We start from the raw sequence: 14,643 nt of genomic DNA, 5'->3' as shown, positions 1-14,643 counted from the left end.
GAGACAGAGACACAGAGAGGGAGAGACAGAGAGACAGAGCAGGGAGAGAGAGACACATAGAGAGGGAGAGACAGAGACACAGAGAGGGAGACACAGAGACAGAGAGACAGAGACAGGGAGAGACAGAGAGACAGAGACAGGGAGAGACAGAGACACAGAGAGGGAGAGACAGAGACAGAGAGACAGAGACAGGGAGACAGAGACAGAGACACAGAGAGATAGGGAGAGACAGAGACAGGGAGAGACAGAGAGGGAGAGACAGAGACACAGAGACAGGGAGAGACAGAGACATAGAGAGGGAGAGACAGAGACACAGGGAGACAGAGACAGGGAGAGACAGAGACAGGGAGAGACAGAGAGACAGAGACAGGGAGAGAGAGACAGAGAGAGACAGAGACACAGAGAGACACAGAGACAGAGACACAGAGAGACAGAGACAGGGAGAGACAGAGACACAGAGAGGGAGAGACAGAGACACAGAGAGGGAGACACAGAGACAGGGAGACAGAGACAGGGAGAGACAGAGACACAGAGAGGGAGACACAGAGAGACAGAGACACAGAGAGGGAGAGACAGGGAGACAGAGTGAGAGAGATGCGGACGGGAGGGGCACAGAGCTGCTGAGGGCCCCGAGGCTGACCCGTGGGCCAGTGGTCAGGGGGTCAGGGCAGTGGCTGCCCTGGGCTGGCGGACAGTCACAGACCACAGAGGGCGAGGAGGGCCCTGCAGCCTCTCTCTGGTCTCACCTCACATCAGGTTGCCGGATCAGAGGTCCAAGGTCAGTGGTCAGAGGACAGCACCAGTGTCCCAGCCACAGAGGGCGAAGGCGTGTATGTCGACGACCCAAGCTGGAGGGTCAAACCTGCAAGGGCTCCTCCCCCGCTGCCCCCACGGCTCGAGGGAGGGGCTGACCAGAGGGGTCTGACGGTCAAGGGGGGTCTGAGCGCCTGGGCCCCTCCCTCCTTTCTCTGCAGGAGACGCTGGCGTGCCCCCAGAGCCACCGAGGCCAGGCACCCACGTCCCCGGCAGCGTGTTCACGGCGGGCGAGGGGTGGAGGCGGCCGCATGTCTGCTGACGACAGAGGAGCGGACGCACAGAACTGGGTCCACACCGGGGAGTGTCTCTCGGCCTAGAAGGGACGGAAACCCCGACACGGGCCCCGCGGCGGGACCTGGAGGACGCTGTTCCGCGGGCAGGAGGACAGGCCCCATGCGACCCGCGCCCAGGAGGGCCCGAGGGGGCGGACTCAGAGACAGAGAGCAGGGGGGTGGCAGCAGGGGTGGAGGGGGTGACTGGGGGCGGGGGGCGGGCAGGGAGCGAGTGTGGAGTGGAGCCGGAGCATGGGGGGGGGCAGACGGAAAGTTCCAGAGACGACGGGATGGCAGCCGCACTGCACTGTGAGTGTGTTTAATGTGCTGGGCTGTGCCCCCTCAGACAGTGATGATGGGAAACTTTACATGGTATATTTTTTACCATAATTTAAAAAATTCCTAAAACTTTTAATGGAGAGGAAAATGTTGAGATGACAGTGGAGACCATCTTCTCCAAGGACACGACGAAGGCCCCAGACGGGGGGGCTCGCAGAGCCAGACCCCTGGGCCCTCCGGCCAGAGCGGCCGGCGCTCAGGACGGCCTGGGAGCCCCGGGCAGGGCGGGCAGCCACGGCCGCGTGGAAAACGGTGGGCCCCGAGACTCCACACCTGGTGTTCACGCCATCAAGCACCGTGCGTGGGTGTTTACAGCAACTCCACGTATGATGGCCAAGGGCTGGGTCCGTGGGTGTCCGAGGGCGGCTGTAACCGAGGACAGCTCCCTCCTCGGGCGGGTGCCACAGGCCGGGGGAGCCTCACAGGAGTCCCGAGTCTCCCGGTTCTGGAGGACGCGGTCCACCACCCAGGAGTCAGCAGGCTGGTCCCTGCAGAGGCCGTGGGGGTGGGGAGCCCCCGTCCGTGACCCGCCCCTCGCTGCGGGGAGGCTGCTGCCCTCTGGGCTTCCTCAGACCGGGCAGCGTCGCCTCCGCACGCCGCCCTCCGTGTGTGTGTGTGTGTGTGTGTGTGTCTGCAGTCGGACCTGCGCCACCCTCACGGCCTCACTTTAACTGGCTGGCCTCTGTGAGCCCCGGTCTGCACGTACACGTACATGCCCCCCGCCCCCACACTGCTGGGGTCAGGACCCTGACTTGCGAACACAGGGGACCGACAGGGTGTGACCACGCCACCTGTGGACAGAACCGCCCGGTCCTCGAGGCCAATGACCCAGCATGGAGCCGTGACAAGCAGGCGGAAGGCTCACGACGCGCCCCACAGACCAAGGGCTCTGCTGACGTGACCCTGATGGGGAAGGGGACCGGTGGGGACCGAACTCAGAAGGAGGCTGCCGGCGCGGGGGGGGGGTGGTTGGTGTGCTGGGCCCCGACCCAGGTGTCTGAAGGGGGTGTGCCCGCACGGAACTCCGTTACCCCAGGTGACCACACCACGATTGCGGATCCACACAGGGTCCCAGGGGAGCGTGGGCACGACCTCACGCTTCCCCACCCGCAGGTTACAGGACCCCGGGGCTAGAGCTTTAAAGGGCTGGAGCACAGACCTGCTGTTTTGTTTTATGCCCAGCCAAATCGTCACCAAACACGAGGACGTAGAACCGTCCTCTGGCTCTTGAGGCCGGAAGGGGCCTGCCTGCCGCAGAGCCCGCGATGCTGGCGAGTGTGGGGAGGGCTCAGACGCCAGGCACCGGTCCCGCGAGGCCACCACACCTCCGGCAGGGGCCGTGTGCAGCTCCCCAGGACGGTGGCTGTGGCCCTCAAGAAAGTCCGGCGGAGAGAAAGGGGGTGGGGTCCCTGGGACCCGGAGTTAGCAGTCCTGACTCGTGGGCGTCGTGGTGGGAGGGAGGGCCGGCGAGGGCACGTCTGCCCACGTGGCTGGGCTCAGGTGCCCTGGGGGCCCTCTCCCCCCAGTGCCAGCCCCCACTGCAGCCCTCACGTGTCGGCAGGCGCCCCACGGGCTCCCCGGGAGGTAGCTGAAGCAGCCCCTGGGCGGCCACCTCGGGAGAGGTGACAGAGGGGGTGGCAGCCCCCACCCCCACCCCCTCACAGCCGGTGGAGGAGAACCGGCATGAGAGCCCAGGCCGGCCAGTGGGACGGCACCCTGGGCTGCGGCGGCGAGGCTTGTCCTGCTGACCGAGAAGCCGTGCCGGCGCTCCGCCGCAGGGCGCGGGCCGGGAGGGCAGACTTCCGTGGCCTGGAGCGCGGCCCGTCTCTCCCGCCGGGCCCGGAGGCTCTGAGGGGCCCGTGGTTTGGCCGAGTGCAGCTGTTTGGGGTCTGGTTCTATCTGAGCACCGATTTCTCAGGCAAGAGCCGCTGGGGACACGGGTGCCCAGGCACAGGGCGCAGCTCCCACCCGAGACCCCCGTCCGGGCGGCTTCCGCAGGGAGGGTCTTGGAGGCGGCGCCGAGCTGGGGCGCCGAGCGGGGGCCGCACCCAGCCCCCGCTGCAGGGCCGCCCTGCAGGTTCTCAGCCTGGGTCCGGGCTCCGCGGGCACCGCTGCCTCTGCGGACCGCAGAGGGGCGGCGTGGGGCGGGTGCCAGGAGCCCGGGCCGCGGGACGGGCAGCACCCAGGCTTCCCAGGGAGGGGTCGGGCCAGAACCCGGAGGCCACAGGGGGACGTGGGGCGCCCTGAAGACCAACCGCCAAGCCCCCTCGTGTCACCCCCAACCCAAGCGGGAAACGGGAGGACGGCCGGACAGCTCGCTGACCCTGCACATGGTGACCGGCGGTGAGCAGCCCTTTCCTGGCCCCCGGGACGGCCCAGTAACGGCCTGAGATAAGAGGACACCAGTGGCCCTTGGCCAGGGTCGCCCGCAATCGCCCCGGGGCCTGGTCAGGCAAGCCTGCTGCCACAGGAGGAGACTGGGGATGAAAAATGCCCGGACGGCCACTGATAACGCTGCAGGGCAGCTCAGCCGTGGGGGCCACGTGGCAGACGGAAGACCAGGTGAGGCAAGCTGGTCTGGTTCCAGGGGCAAGGGCTTCCCACGCTGGGGAGGGTGGGGGTGCAGGGAGTGGGAAGGGCTCCCAGCCAACAAAGCCGGTGTCCCCAGGGCCCCACTCCTCACCCAACCCGGGGCCAGCGTCCTCCAGCGGAGCCCGCTGTCAGCGGCCCATTTCAGCCCCTCTTGCCATCTGTTAAAGGAAAGTGGTGGTCAACCCCTCTCCAGATCTGCCATTTGAGAGAGTCCCGAGTCACCCCGAGCTGGGCGGCTGAAACCACAGACACTCTCGGTCCCCGTCCTGGGGGCTGGAGTCCGAGACCAGGTGTCACGGGGCTGGTGCCCCCTGAGGCCTCCCTCCTGGGCGTGCGGACGGTCGACTTCCCCCCGTGTCCCCCCCACGGTCCTTCTGTGTGTGTCTGTGTCCTGATCCCCTCTCGTAAGCTCCCCAGTCACACTGATTAGGACCCACCCCAGCGACAGGCTGGACCATGCCCGGGCGAGGGCGGGCTGGGGGGCTGGGGCCCAGCTCTGCGGCCTGCCTGCCCGGAGCCCCCGCCATCCGGGTGCAGTGCCGGTGGTGGACAGTGCTGAGACCCCCGGACCCTTCTCCGTCACACACGGAAATCGCCTTCTGCCCTCGGACCTGTATTGTTACTACGTTACGTGTCCTTTTCCAATAAAGTTGTTGAAGCGTCATCCGGCAAAGGCATCTGCCTTGACTTTCCCGGTGACTTCGGTTTAGAGACTTGGTTAAGGAATCCTCCCTTAACCCTGAGGCCACAAACATCACCACTTTATTTTCTCCTGAATGTTACAAAGTTTTACTTCTCAGTCTAGCGTCTCACTTTACTTTGGGCTGTGAAGTGGAGGCGGAGTTCCAGCTTCTCTGCGGAGAGAACCTTGTGGCCCGCAGCCGCGTTTCCTGACGCCCCGCCCCGCACCGTCCTAGCGAGCGGTCGTTCCGTCCGCGCGTTTGCCTGCCCCCGCGCCGAGTCCACGCTGCCCTGGGACTGGAACGTTCTCCGCCCCCCTCACCCCTCGCTTTCGCCTGGGCCATTAGAGCCGCCTCCCACGAAAACCTCGGCCGGGACCGGGAGCAGCGCCGCCCTGCGTCCACACAGCTCTTTTCGAGAATCAGCCTTATTTTTCAAACCCCAGCCTGGCGGTGGGAGCGCCTGGCCCGCAGCTCCGAGTCTGACCAGCTGTCCGAGAGCGCCCTCCAGTGGTGGAGGCGGCTTTCGCGTCCCGGCCTGCACGCGCGCTCTCAGGGATCTGCACGGCTTTGCAGCCCGTCTCGTGAGATCAAGTCCTCTCGTGCTGTCCCCTCAGTTCTCCTGGGGCAAACGGTGCTGCTGGTTTTCTGTGTTTCCCTTCACCACCCGTGTCACGGGCTGCCCGCTTGGTCCCGATGGCAGCCGCACCTGCTCCTGGCCCTCCGTGGCGGCGATCACAGTGTCACGAGGTTGGGACACTTGTGTCACTCTCCACTGCGGGCCTCGCTCTGGTTCCTGTGTTTGTCCCGCCACTCCGGCCAGAGCCCCACCCACACTGGAGAGGCCGCTCGAGCCCCATCCTGAATCTGATGCTCGCGGAAATCTTTGACCAATACGCCTTAATGAACAAGTTCAGAATGTTTCCTGCCAGTCTTAGTTTGCTTTATTTTTTTTTTTAAGGCAACACAAGCTGTGCTTTTACCAGGTGCTTCTTGTGCATCTGTTAAGCAGGGCCGACAGACCCATTTTCCCCGGGGGCCACATGAACCTCGCAGTTGCCTTCAGAGGGCCGGATGTAACTTTAGAACTGTATAAATGTAACTGCTCCTTAACTATGGGCCAGGAGCTGCCGAGTGGAAACAAGGTGCCGGTGCTGGAGGGAGGGGCCCGTGGGCCTCTGGGTCGCCACCTGTGTATTAGGGGATTTGGGCCTTAAATCAGCTGTGCAGCTCACGAGCGCGCGGGCTCCCCCTGCTGGCCACCTGCGGTGTTGCACATCCTGCCCCCTGTGGCCGCCAGCCAGCAGCTGGGTGGCCCTTTACTGGGAGGGTTCCGACTCCCCGCGGGTCCCTCCACAGGACCACGAGTGGTCTTTGAGGCGGCAGAAGCTCCACGCCACAGTCCTGGAGCGACAGGACGTAGGACAGCCACGCGGTAACGCACACTAAGCGTGAATGAGCGTGAATTGTTGTCGTAAACCGCCAAGATTTGGGGACCCAGCGGAGCCATCACGGAACCATCCTCAAAACACCTGCTTCGCTGGTTGGGATCGTGGTGGGGGCCTCCCGCCCGGCCCCACATCCCCACCCGAGGGCCAAGCCTAATGTTAAAAACGGTGGCTTCTAGGCCGGAGGCCACGGACCAGGCTTGTGGGTGCGTGTGACCCCCGGAGTGGGAGGGCGCCCCTCTGCCCCTGCCCTGCCGGTGGCTGGGACCCGTGCAGCGCAGAACGGTCGGCCCGGGAGCAGAGGGGAGCTGGGAGGCTGCGTTTCCCTTCTCAGAGCGGCTGACCCCCGAGTCTGGGCCTTCGCCCTGCGGTGGGGGAGGCGGCAGGGGACCCACCCCCCACCCGCAGACCGGCGGCGGCAGCTGAGAGACGCCCGCCCACCGCGGCTTCCCATCTCCTCCCAGAGGCGCCGCACCTTCCTTGGGAGTCGGCCTCTGTGCTCACAAGGGACACGTGCCCGGTTTTCCTCCCTTCTGTGGGCTGCCCTGGAGCGATCTGGGCCCACAGATACTCCAGCCCAGAAACGAGATGGCTGCGTTTCCCCACTCCTTCCACGGTCAGGGACCCTCTGCGTGACAGAACGTGGCCGGCCCATCCCGGGTTGTGCGCATGACCGCCTGTGGCTGCTGGACAGCAGCGCACGTGACATCCGTGGGCACAGGAAACGTGCTTGTGCCCGGAGCCCGTCCTCTGGCCGGACTGGAGGACCGTGTGGCCACCGCACGGACAGCTACCTGCTTCTGGGGAAGGAGTGGACCTGCAGGGCGGCGTCCACACCGCTCCCGCCATCGCCGGCCCTACACTCCCACCACGGACAGAGATACAGACCAGCCAGACGGACTGCCGCAGTCACGAGCTGCATGGACAGCCACTCTGTCAGCCACTGTCGCCTGCTCATCTGTAACCAAAGCGTCGTTTACCCGTGATAAGGCACATCATTTTCAGTTTGCAGAATGTCAGTAACTGGTTATTTGCGTACTCTGCAATCCAAACAGAGAAACCCAGAGGCTCCGCTTCCTGGACTCCGGTTCTGCCGTGTTCGGAATCCACGGGAAGGAATTACCCGTCTTTGCGTCTGATGCCGTCAGTGGGCGAACGCCCCTGGGCATCACCGGGGACACACGCCAGGTCACTGTCCAGGTGGATTCCCACTCAGTGGCTGCACATCTGACTGCTCCAGGCCTCCAGAAATTTAGAGCAGTGCAGTTTTGAACCTTCCCATTTGTGTCTATGTGGAGATGCGATTTCCTTCATCTTGCCTAAAGCATGGAGCTGTGGGTCACACAGAAAGTATACACTTCACTTTGTAAGACTTTATTTTACAGAGTGGCTGTGCGAGTTCAGAAGCCCTCCAACAACACAGGAGCATCCCACATTCCTGCCAACACGGGGCTTTATCGGAGGGCTCATGGACTTGCGAGGTGACTAGAACTGTCTCTGAAGTATATGTGTGTGTGGACTCGTGATGTGACTGTAACTCTGTCTCTGAAGTGTGTGCGTGTGGACTCAGGAGGTGACTGTACTCTGTCTCTGAAGTGTGTGTGTGTGTGCACTCGTGAGGTGGATGTATCTCTGTCTCTGAAGTGTGTGTGTGTGTGTGTGTGTGTGGACTCATGAGGTGACTGTAACTCTCGGAAGTGTGTGCGTGTGGACTCGTGAGGTCACTGCTACTTTGCCTTGGCTGGTGGCTGTGCCTTGGGCCACCCTCTCATGGGCAGGTGGCCCACCGTCTGTCGGGCTGTGAGGGTCTTTGCGGCATTTTACTGCAGTGTTTAATGCCTTACGATTCAGTTGCAGGAGCTGCTTTTGTATTCTGAATGCGAGTTTTTGCAAAGTTTTCGCAAAGTTTTCTTCTCAACTGTGGCTTACCATTTTGGTAACTGTCTTTCTTAGGGCAGGAGTTTTTAACCTTAATGAGGTCTGTTTTACTGTGCAAGCTCACAGGCGAGTCACAAACAGAGACACGTGCACACGCTCACACACATGCACACGCATCCCGCCCACAGTGATGGGCTGGGCAGAAGCCTCAGCAAGGGGAAAGCCCTGGAAATCGCGGTGAGAGGCATCTGACAGTCCGTGTCCCCATCACGGGTCGGACGGCTTCCTGGAAGGGGGGCACCCACCTCCTCGGGACCTGACCAGGGTGTCGAGCACGCAGGAGCGGGACAGGGTGAGACGGGGCAGCCCTGGAGCAGGGGGCCCCTGGGGGGCGAGGGGCTCCTCTGGGCCTCTGAGTGCACTGAGCCCTTGGAAAGCAGCCCACCACGCCACCATGGCACCCGCCGAAGCACAGCCACACCACGTCTCTGCCTGAGTTTATTTTGAAAGCGAAGATTTGAACAAAGGCTCGGAAAATAAATATCTACCGAGAGGATGCCAGCTCAGGAGGTGAGGGAGCTCAGAGGGTCAGCGGGTCGGGGGTGCGGACGGGGTGGGCATGGGGTCTGGGCGGGGGCTGCCCCGCTCAGCCCCTCCGGGAGCGCCGGGTGCGGCCAGGGCCCCCATGCCGGGCGGGCAGGGGCCCGCACACGCTGTCCTGGCACAGGCAGCTCTCGATGTGGGTGTAGGTGCGTGTGCGCCGGCTGCCGTCGGGGCAGAGCAGCTGCGCCTCACGCTGGCTGGTGCGCTCCTCCTTGCAGCAGGAGCACAGGCGGTCCAGGGCCTGCGCCTCCTCCGAGTACCTGCAGGAGAGCCGTGGTGAGGACCCCCCCGGCTCGCAGCACCCTCCTGCCTGCCCCACCCCAGTCCGAAACTCACATGGAGAAGGTCCCACAGGAGCCGGTGCAGTAATTCATGGAGACCCTCGCGGTGCAGTCGCCATCTGAAATCTCCCGGGTGACGGGGACGGTGGTGCAGGGGATCCTGGTCTCATTGCGAGGGATGCCTGGGGGGCAGCGAGGTGGAGGCTCGAGGAGGGGCTCCACGCCTCACAGGAGGCTCGCCGCCCTGCCGCCCTGTCCTGGCGCTGAGACTGGATCCCAGGGCCCCGCCCCTGTCCCTTCCACCTTGGGGGGCCCAGGAAGCCCCCCCCGAGGCCTCTACTCACATTTCTTGCAGCAGCCATTGGGCATGAGGGTGATGGAGCCCTGCAGAGAAGGACAGTGGCTCAGGGCGTTACCCCAGGGACGGTTCCTACAGCAGGGGCCCGAGCCAGAGGCCACCATCCCCGCACTGGGGACCAGCCCTCTGGGGACGTGGGGACCCCCACCCCTAGTGAGAGCCCACACGGCGAACACCCCGGACGGGCCGGCTCACCGGGAGGCAGTCTCTGGGGTCGAAGTCGGGGCAGGTGATGTTGGACACGGACGAGATCAGCTGGTTGTGGATCTTCATGCAGCTGTAGAGCGTGCAGTTGTTCCTGGGGTCGTTCACGAAGTCCCCGGGCTGCGGGGCAGAGCACAGCGCGGTGAGGGCTGGGGGGGGGCCCACTGGGGAGACAGACGGGGACACCGGGCCCCAGTGGCCAAGCGCAGCCCTCGGACAGAAGGCCCAGCCTGCAGGCCCAGAGCCACCGGGCAGGCGACACGCAGGAGGGGCCCAGGGACAGCCAGCAGCCTGAAGTCTACAGACACACCCACGTCCTGGCCCCCAGAGCCTGCGGACGGGACCTTATTTAGAAAGAGGGTCTTGGCAGATGCGATTAAATGAAGGGTTGCAAGGTGAGGTCACCCTGGACTACCAGGTGGGCCCAAGTTCAGTGACAAGTGTCCTTAGAAGAGGTGACGGAAGAGACACAGGGAGGGGAGGGGCCATGTGATCACGGGGACAGAGACTGGGTGTGCAGCCATTCAAGCCCAGGGACCCCTGCAACCCCAGAGGCCGGAAGAGGCAGGAAGAACCGCCCCCGGAGCTTCTGGAAGGAGCGCGGCCCTGCGGCACCCGCGGCACCTACAGCACCTGGACCTGGCACTCCGGCCTCCAGGACGGGGACAGAACTGTCCCCGGTGTTCTCGGCCCCACACCCGTCCGTGGTCACTAGCACCTGTGACCACAGGCAGGCAGGCAGGCAGGCAGGCCCTGGGAGAATCTGGTCCAGCCCCCACCCACCCCGCCCCCGCGCACACCTTCAGGATGAGGGGCCGCTCCTGGCCAGGCTTGTTGATGATGCACTTGGTCTGCTCGCACCGGGGGCAGCACTCGCCGGAGACGTTCACCAGCTCGAAGCCCTGGGGGACAGGTGTCGGCGCTCAGGGGAGTGTGGAGAGGGCGGGGTGTGGGGCGGGACCGTGTGCTCCCGGGCAGGGGACTCACGGGGCTGCAGACTCGGTTGCAGGGCACGTGGCTGCAGGACACCGCCTTGAGCTGCGTGGCGCTGTCCGTGACGTTGGTGCAGACGCACAGCTGGCACTTGGAGGAGTACACTGGCGAGCCGGGCTGGGGGGCGGGGGCGGGGGCCGTGTGAGGGGGGCCTGCCTGGGACCCCACCCCGCGGCTCCGCTCCCTCCCTCCAGTGCAGCTCCCGGCTCACCTGGTACTCGGCGTTCCCGACAACGCACACGCCCTTGGGTGCTGGGGAGGAAGAGGGCCAGCCCTCGGGTCAGACACACAGCCTGGGAGGGGTGGGGGCCCCCGGGGGGAGCCACTGCCCCTCACCAGCCCCCTCACGCCGTAGCCCGGCCCCAGGGGCCGCCCACCAGTCCTCCTCAGAGAGCCCAGCCGGCCAGGACCTCCGCCCCGCCCTCGCCTCCGGCCCCCTCACCGCAGGAGTAGAAGGGGCAGCACCGCCCCGGCAGCATCTCGCCCTTCACCTCGAAGCCCAGCGGGCACTGCGGGGGCTTCTCCTTGCACAGGCTGGTGTTGCACTCTGCGGACAGAGGGAGGGGACACAGGAGTCACCAGCCGCTCCTTGCAGGCAGGGCCCCGTGCCCCCCACCCCGCCAGGCAGGGTCTGGGCCTGAGCACGGCTCCCTTCCAGCGCTCGCTCTCAGCAGCCCCGGCCCCTGTGGCTCCCTCGACCACGGAGGAGGTGATGACACGCCCAGGGAGCCTGCTCAGGGACCCTGGGGGCCCCAGCAGAGGGCGAGGCCCCGGGCGGCCTTACTGCAGGAGGTGATGTTGCAGCAGGTGTCCGACGGGTCCACTTCGGTGACCAGGTAGGTGCCGTCCTCAGAGCACCGGATGGGTGGGTTCTGGTTGCACTTCTTGGGCTGACAGACGATGCCGCTCCCGCCCTCCAGGCAGACGCAGTCCTTGCAGTCGAACTCGAAGTGCTCCCCGAACTGCAGAGCGCAGGGGTGAGCGGGGCGGGGCCTGCGCTCCCCCCTCCCCCCATGCGCCAGGCAGGGCCGCACTATGGCGCGTCTGCGGTCCGAGGAGAGGGCGCTGCGCCGGACACCCGCGGGTGGCCCCATGTGGCGCCCCACGCCCTCCCACCCCTCAGCCCACGGGGAGGGTCTGGTCCAGCACAGGGGCCATCACTCAGGGCCAGGCCACTAGTGACACAGCCGTGACCTGCATGGGCCAGGCAGGCGGCAGGCGCACCGCCCTGGTCTGCCGGGCGTGTGCGGAAGGGAGCTGAGGGCCGCGTGCAGGGGGCGCTGGCTGGGACCTCGGCTCAGGTCAGCCCGAGCACTGGGCGACTAGAGGGCCCGAGGTGTGGAGGGGGGATAGATGAACAGAGGGGCAGAGGGGTGCAGGGCTGGGAGCATGGAGCGGCGGGAGGAGGGAGGGCCGGCCTGCCGGAAGCCTGCTGGGTGGAGGGGGCGGGGCGGCGGTGGGTGGGACGTTCCTGCCCTCCCCGCCTGCCTCGCAGCCCCTGGAGGACCCAGTCTCTGCAGGAGGAGAGAAGACAGCCCCAGACGGGGCCTACCTCTCTGGGCACGTTGTCGGGTCCCACGCAGCCTAGGAGAGAGGAGACGGGGCGGTTAGCGGAGTCCGGGGGGCAAGACCGCGCTCGGCCTCCAGGGGGAGCCAGAGAGGGGGCCGGGAGCGGGAGACGCACCACACACGCTCACGCAGACGTCGACGCCGGGGGCGTAGCTCATGGTGCCCTCGGGACAGAAGCAGCCTTCCATCAGCAGGGTGCTGTTCTGCGGGCAGCTGCGGGCGCAGGGAGGCGTCGTGAGCCAGGCCTGCGGGCGGCTGGGGGGCGGCACGCTGGGACCACCCCGCCCGGCCAGGGGAGCCCGCAGCCCCCACACGCCCTGCCACGGCTGACCTGGACTTGCAGGTGGGCTCCTGCACAGGCCCGCAGGCCCGGTACTCCCTGTGGGACGGGCACACCAGCGCTGCGGGAGGGAGGCGTCGTCAGAGGGGCCGGAGTCGGAAGGAAGGAGCCTGCGCCTCACGCCCCCACACCCCCCACCCGGCAAGTGACAGCCCTGCCCCGCCCCCCCCCACTGGGCCCCCTCCCACCCCGCTCCGGCCTGGCCCCAGGCTGGGCACGGTGCCGGGCGTCCTCCCGCGGAGCACCCACGGGGGCCGGGGGCCGGCAGGCACTTACGGCAGGCCCCGTGGGTGTGGTTCCGCCAGTCGATGCAGGCGCCCTGCTGGGCGCAGAGGGCGGCGTAGGTCTGCAGGCTGGCGCACTCCATGCCCGCGTTGGGCACAAAGCAGGTGTCAAACATGCAGGCTTCGTAGTAGTGCTGGGGGGGCACCAGAGCGTGGCACGGGGCAAACAGGCTGTGGGGGGACACGGGTCACACTCTGCCCGCGTCCCTCCCTGCCTGTCTCGTGCCCCCTCCACCCAGCGCTGGCCCCTGAGCAGCCCACCGGGAGGCCCTGGGTCAGGGGGCTTGGGAGAGCAGGCTGGCCACAGAGTGGCCAGCACCCCCCGCTCCAGCAACTCCAGCACGGGGCCACCCAGCCTCGGCGTGCACGCCTCCAGGGATGGGGTGCTTGCTGCCTCCCTGTGTGGGGAGCGGCCCTCTGTCCCAGCCCAGCCTGCCTCCAGCGCCAGCCCCGAGCACACGCTCTGTCCTGGCCAACTGGTCTACCCCGGGCTTCAAGCTGCCCTGCACCCCCAGGGGCAGGGACGACCTGGGGGCTCTAACCAGGTGTCTCGGGCCCGTGTTCCGGGCCCCTGGGTGGCTGGCACCTGCCTCCCAGCCCCACATTCAGCACCCGCCTCCTCCCCTTGCAGACAGACAAGGTGGGGGGCCCAGAGAAAAGAGCCCGCTCCCCGAGACCCTGCAGCACGCTAGTGACCGGGGCAGCAGGCAGCCCAGGGGCACGGTCACCTGTCCTTGATGAGCTCACAGAGAGGAGACGAGCAGTTCTTGTGCGGGGTGACCAAGCTGCCCCCTGCTGGTGTGGTGGCCGGGCGCCGGGTGGTGAGGCTGGTGTGGGGACAGTGCGGCTTGGTCGGGTCGTTCACCACCCACTGGTCGGCTGAGACCTCGCAGTTGGAGATGACCTCGCCACTGGGCAGCACGCAGTCGTCCTGCGTGTTGTTGTTGCAGGTGCCTGTGGCAGAGAGACGGCCCTCGCTGAACCGGCCCGGCCCGGCCCGGCCCCGCAGGCAGGCAAGCCCCAGGACCCCTCCGCCCCTCCAGCCCAGCCTCCTGCTGACCAGCTGGCCAGGGCCGCGGGCACAGACGACACTGGACTCTGATCGGCTTCCCGCAGGGGCCAAACCCAGAAGGCCGGGGCCCTGAGCCGAGGGGCGGGAGCACCGCACCAGGCAGGCGGGCACTCACACGGACTCTGCCGCCACCCTCCCCAGGGCACCAGCCAGAGGCCGCCAGGGCCAGCGGGGCAAGGCTCACCACACTGGCCCTTGGTGTTGTTGCCGAAGCGGTAGTAGGGCAGCCGGATGGAGAAGGAGAGGCCGTTGTAGGAGATGACGGCGCCCAGTTCGGGGATGTCCACCACGTAGTTGATGCCCGACTCGTACACCTGCAGCCCGAACTTCTTGTAGGGCAGAGCCACGGCCTGCTTGTTGACCTGCACCTGTGGCCGACACACCTGGGCTCAGGGACGGCCACGGGCGGCAAGCCCGCCCCGCCCGGGCCCTCCGACCCGGGAGGCCTGCCTGGCAGGGCAGGGCAGGGCAGGGCAGGGCAGGGCCGGGCGAGTTGCGCCCCACCCCAGCTCTCTTCGCGGTGGGGGGGGCCGTCTCTCCCGTCACCTCTCCCGTCCCGTCCACTCTCCCTCTTCTCTGTCCTGCTGGTCCCGGGTCAGGTGGCAGCGGGGTGCCGCCCATCAAGCCCCCCAGGGACGCGGGGGTCCACGGAGGGGGTCGGGCTCCCCGGCGACTCCGTGTGGGTGTGAGCCCAGTCCTGCCCGACCACCCCTCTCCCTGGGCAGGGGCTCCTGCACCGAGACCCGCGCCCAGGGCGGTGGCAGGGGCCTGAGCGGGGCGGTCGAGGGGTCCCACCGAGTGGGCCCCACCGGCGTACCTGCACCTTCACGGGCGCCATGTGCACCGTCCTGATCAGCACCTCCTGGGTCTCGTGGCGCACGATGAGCGTGCGGGGGCAGGACACCCGGTCGTTG

At 66.5% G+C, this 14,643-nt stretch overlaps 1 protein-coding gene across 1 annotated transcript in view; it reads right to left on the bottom strand.

The window, feature by feature from the left end:
- Window positions 1-8,510: 8,510 nt before the first annotated feature.
- Window positions 8,511-14,643, bottom strand: part of MUC2 (mucin 2, oligomeric mucus/gel-forming) — a 24,106-nt gene continuing 17,973 nt past the window's right edge. The window contains exons 35-50 of the mRNA XM_045821086.1: window positions 14,547-14,643; window positions 13,914-14,097; window positions 13,386-13,611; window positions 12,650-12,828; window positions 12,365-12,434; window positions 12,149-12,246; window positions 12,017-12,048; window positions 11,249-11,426; window positions 10,907-11,011; window positions 10,676-10,716; window positions 10,459-10,581; window positions 10,272-10,373; window positions 9,463-9,591; window positions 9,254-9,293; window positions 8,965-9,091; window positions 8,511-8,888 (exon numbers count right to left, since the gene is read on the bottom strand). The exon at window positions 14,547-14,643 is cut by the window's right edge and continues 151 nt beyond it. Of these exons, the coding sequence (XP_045677042.1) occupies window positions 8,672-8,888; window positions 8,965-9,091; window positions 9,254-9,293; window positions 9,463-9,591; window positions 10,272-10,373; window positions 10,459-10,581; window positions 10,676-10,716; window positions 10,907-11,011; window positions 11,249-11,426; window positions 12,017-12,048; window positions 12,149-12,246; window positions 12,365-12,434; window positions 12,650-12,828; window positions 13,386-13,611; window positions 13,914-14,097; window positions 14,547-14,643 (1,948 nt within the window). The 3' untranslated portion in view covers window positions 8,511-8,671. The remainder of the gene's footprint in view (window positions 8,889-8,964; window positions 9,092-9,253; window positions 9,294-9,462; window positions 9,592-10,271; window positions 10,374-10,458; window positions 10,582-10,675; window positions 10,717-10,906; window positions 11,012-11,248; window positions 11,427-12,016; window positions 12,049-12,148; window positions 12,247-12,364; window positions 12,435-12,649; window positions 12,829-13,385; window positions 13,612-13,913; window positions 14,098-14,546) is intronic.

The sequence above is a fragment of the Phyllostomus hastatus genome, unplaced genomic scaffold (genome assembly GCF_019186645.2).
Source record: "Phyllostomus hastatus isolate PE091 unplaced genomic scaffold, TTU_PhHast_1.1 phas_scaffold_443, whole genome shotgun sequence".
NCBI classification, from domain to species: domain Eukaryota; kingdom Metazoa; phylum Chordata; class Mammalia; order Chiroptera; family Phyllostomidae; genus Phyllostomus; species Phyllostomus hastatus.
Note: the sequence above shows the minus strand (reverse complement) of the source record. Positions and strands in the feature narration are given on the sequence as shown.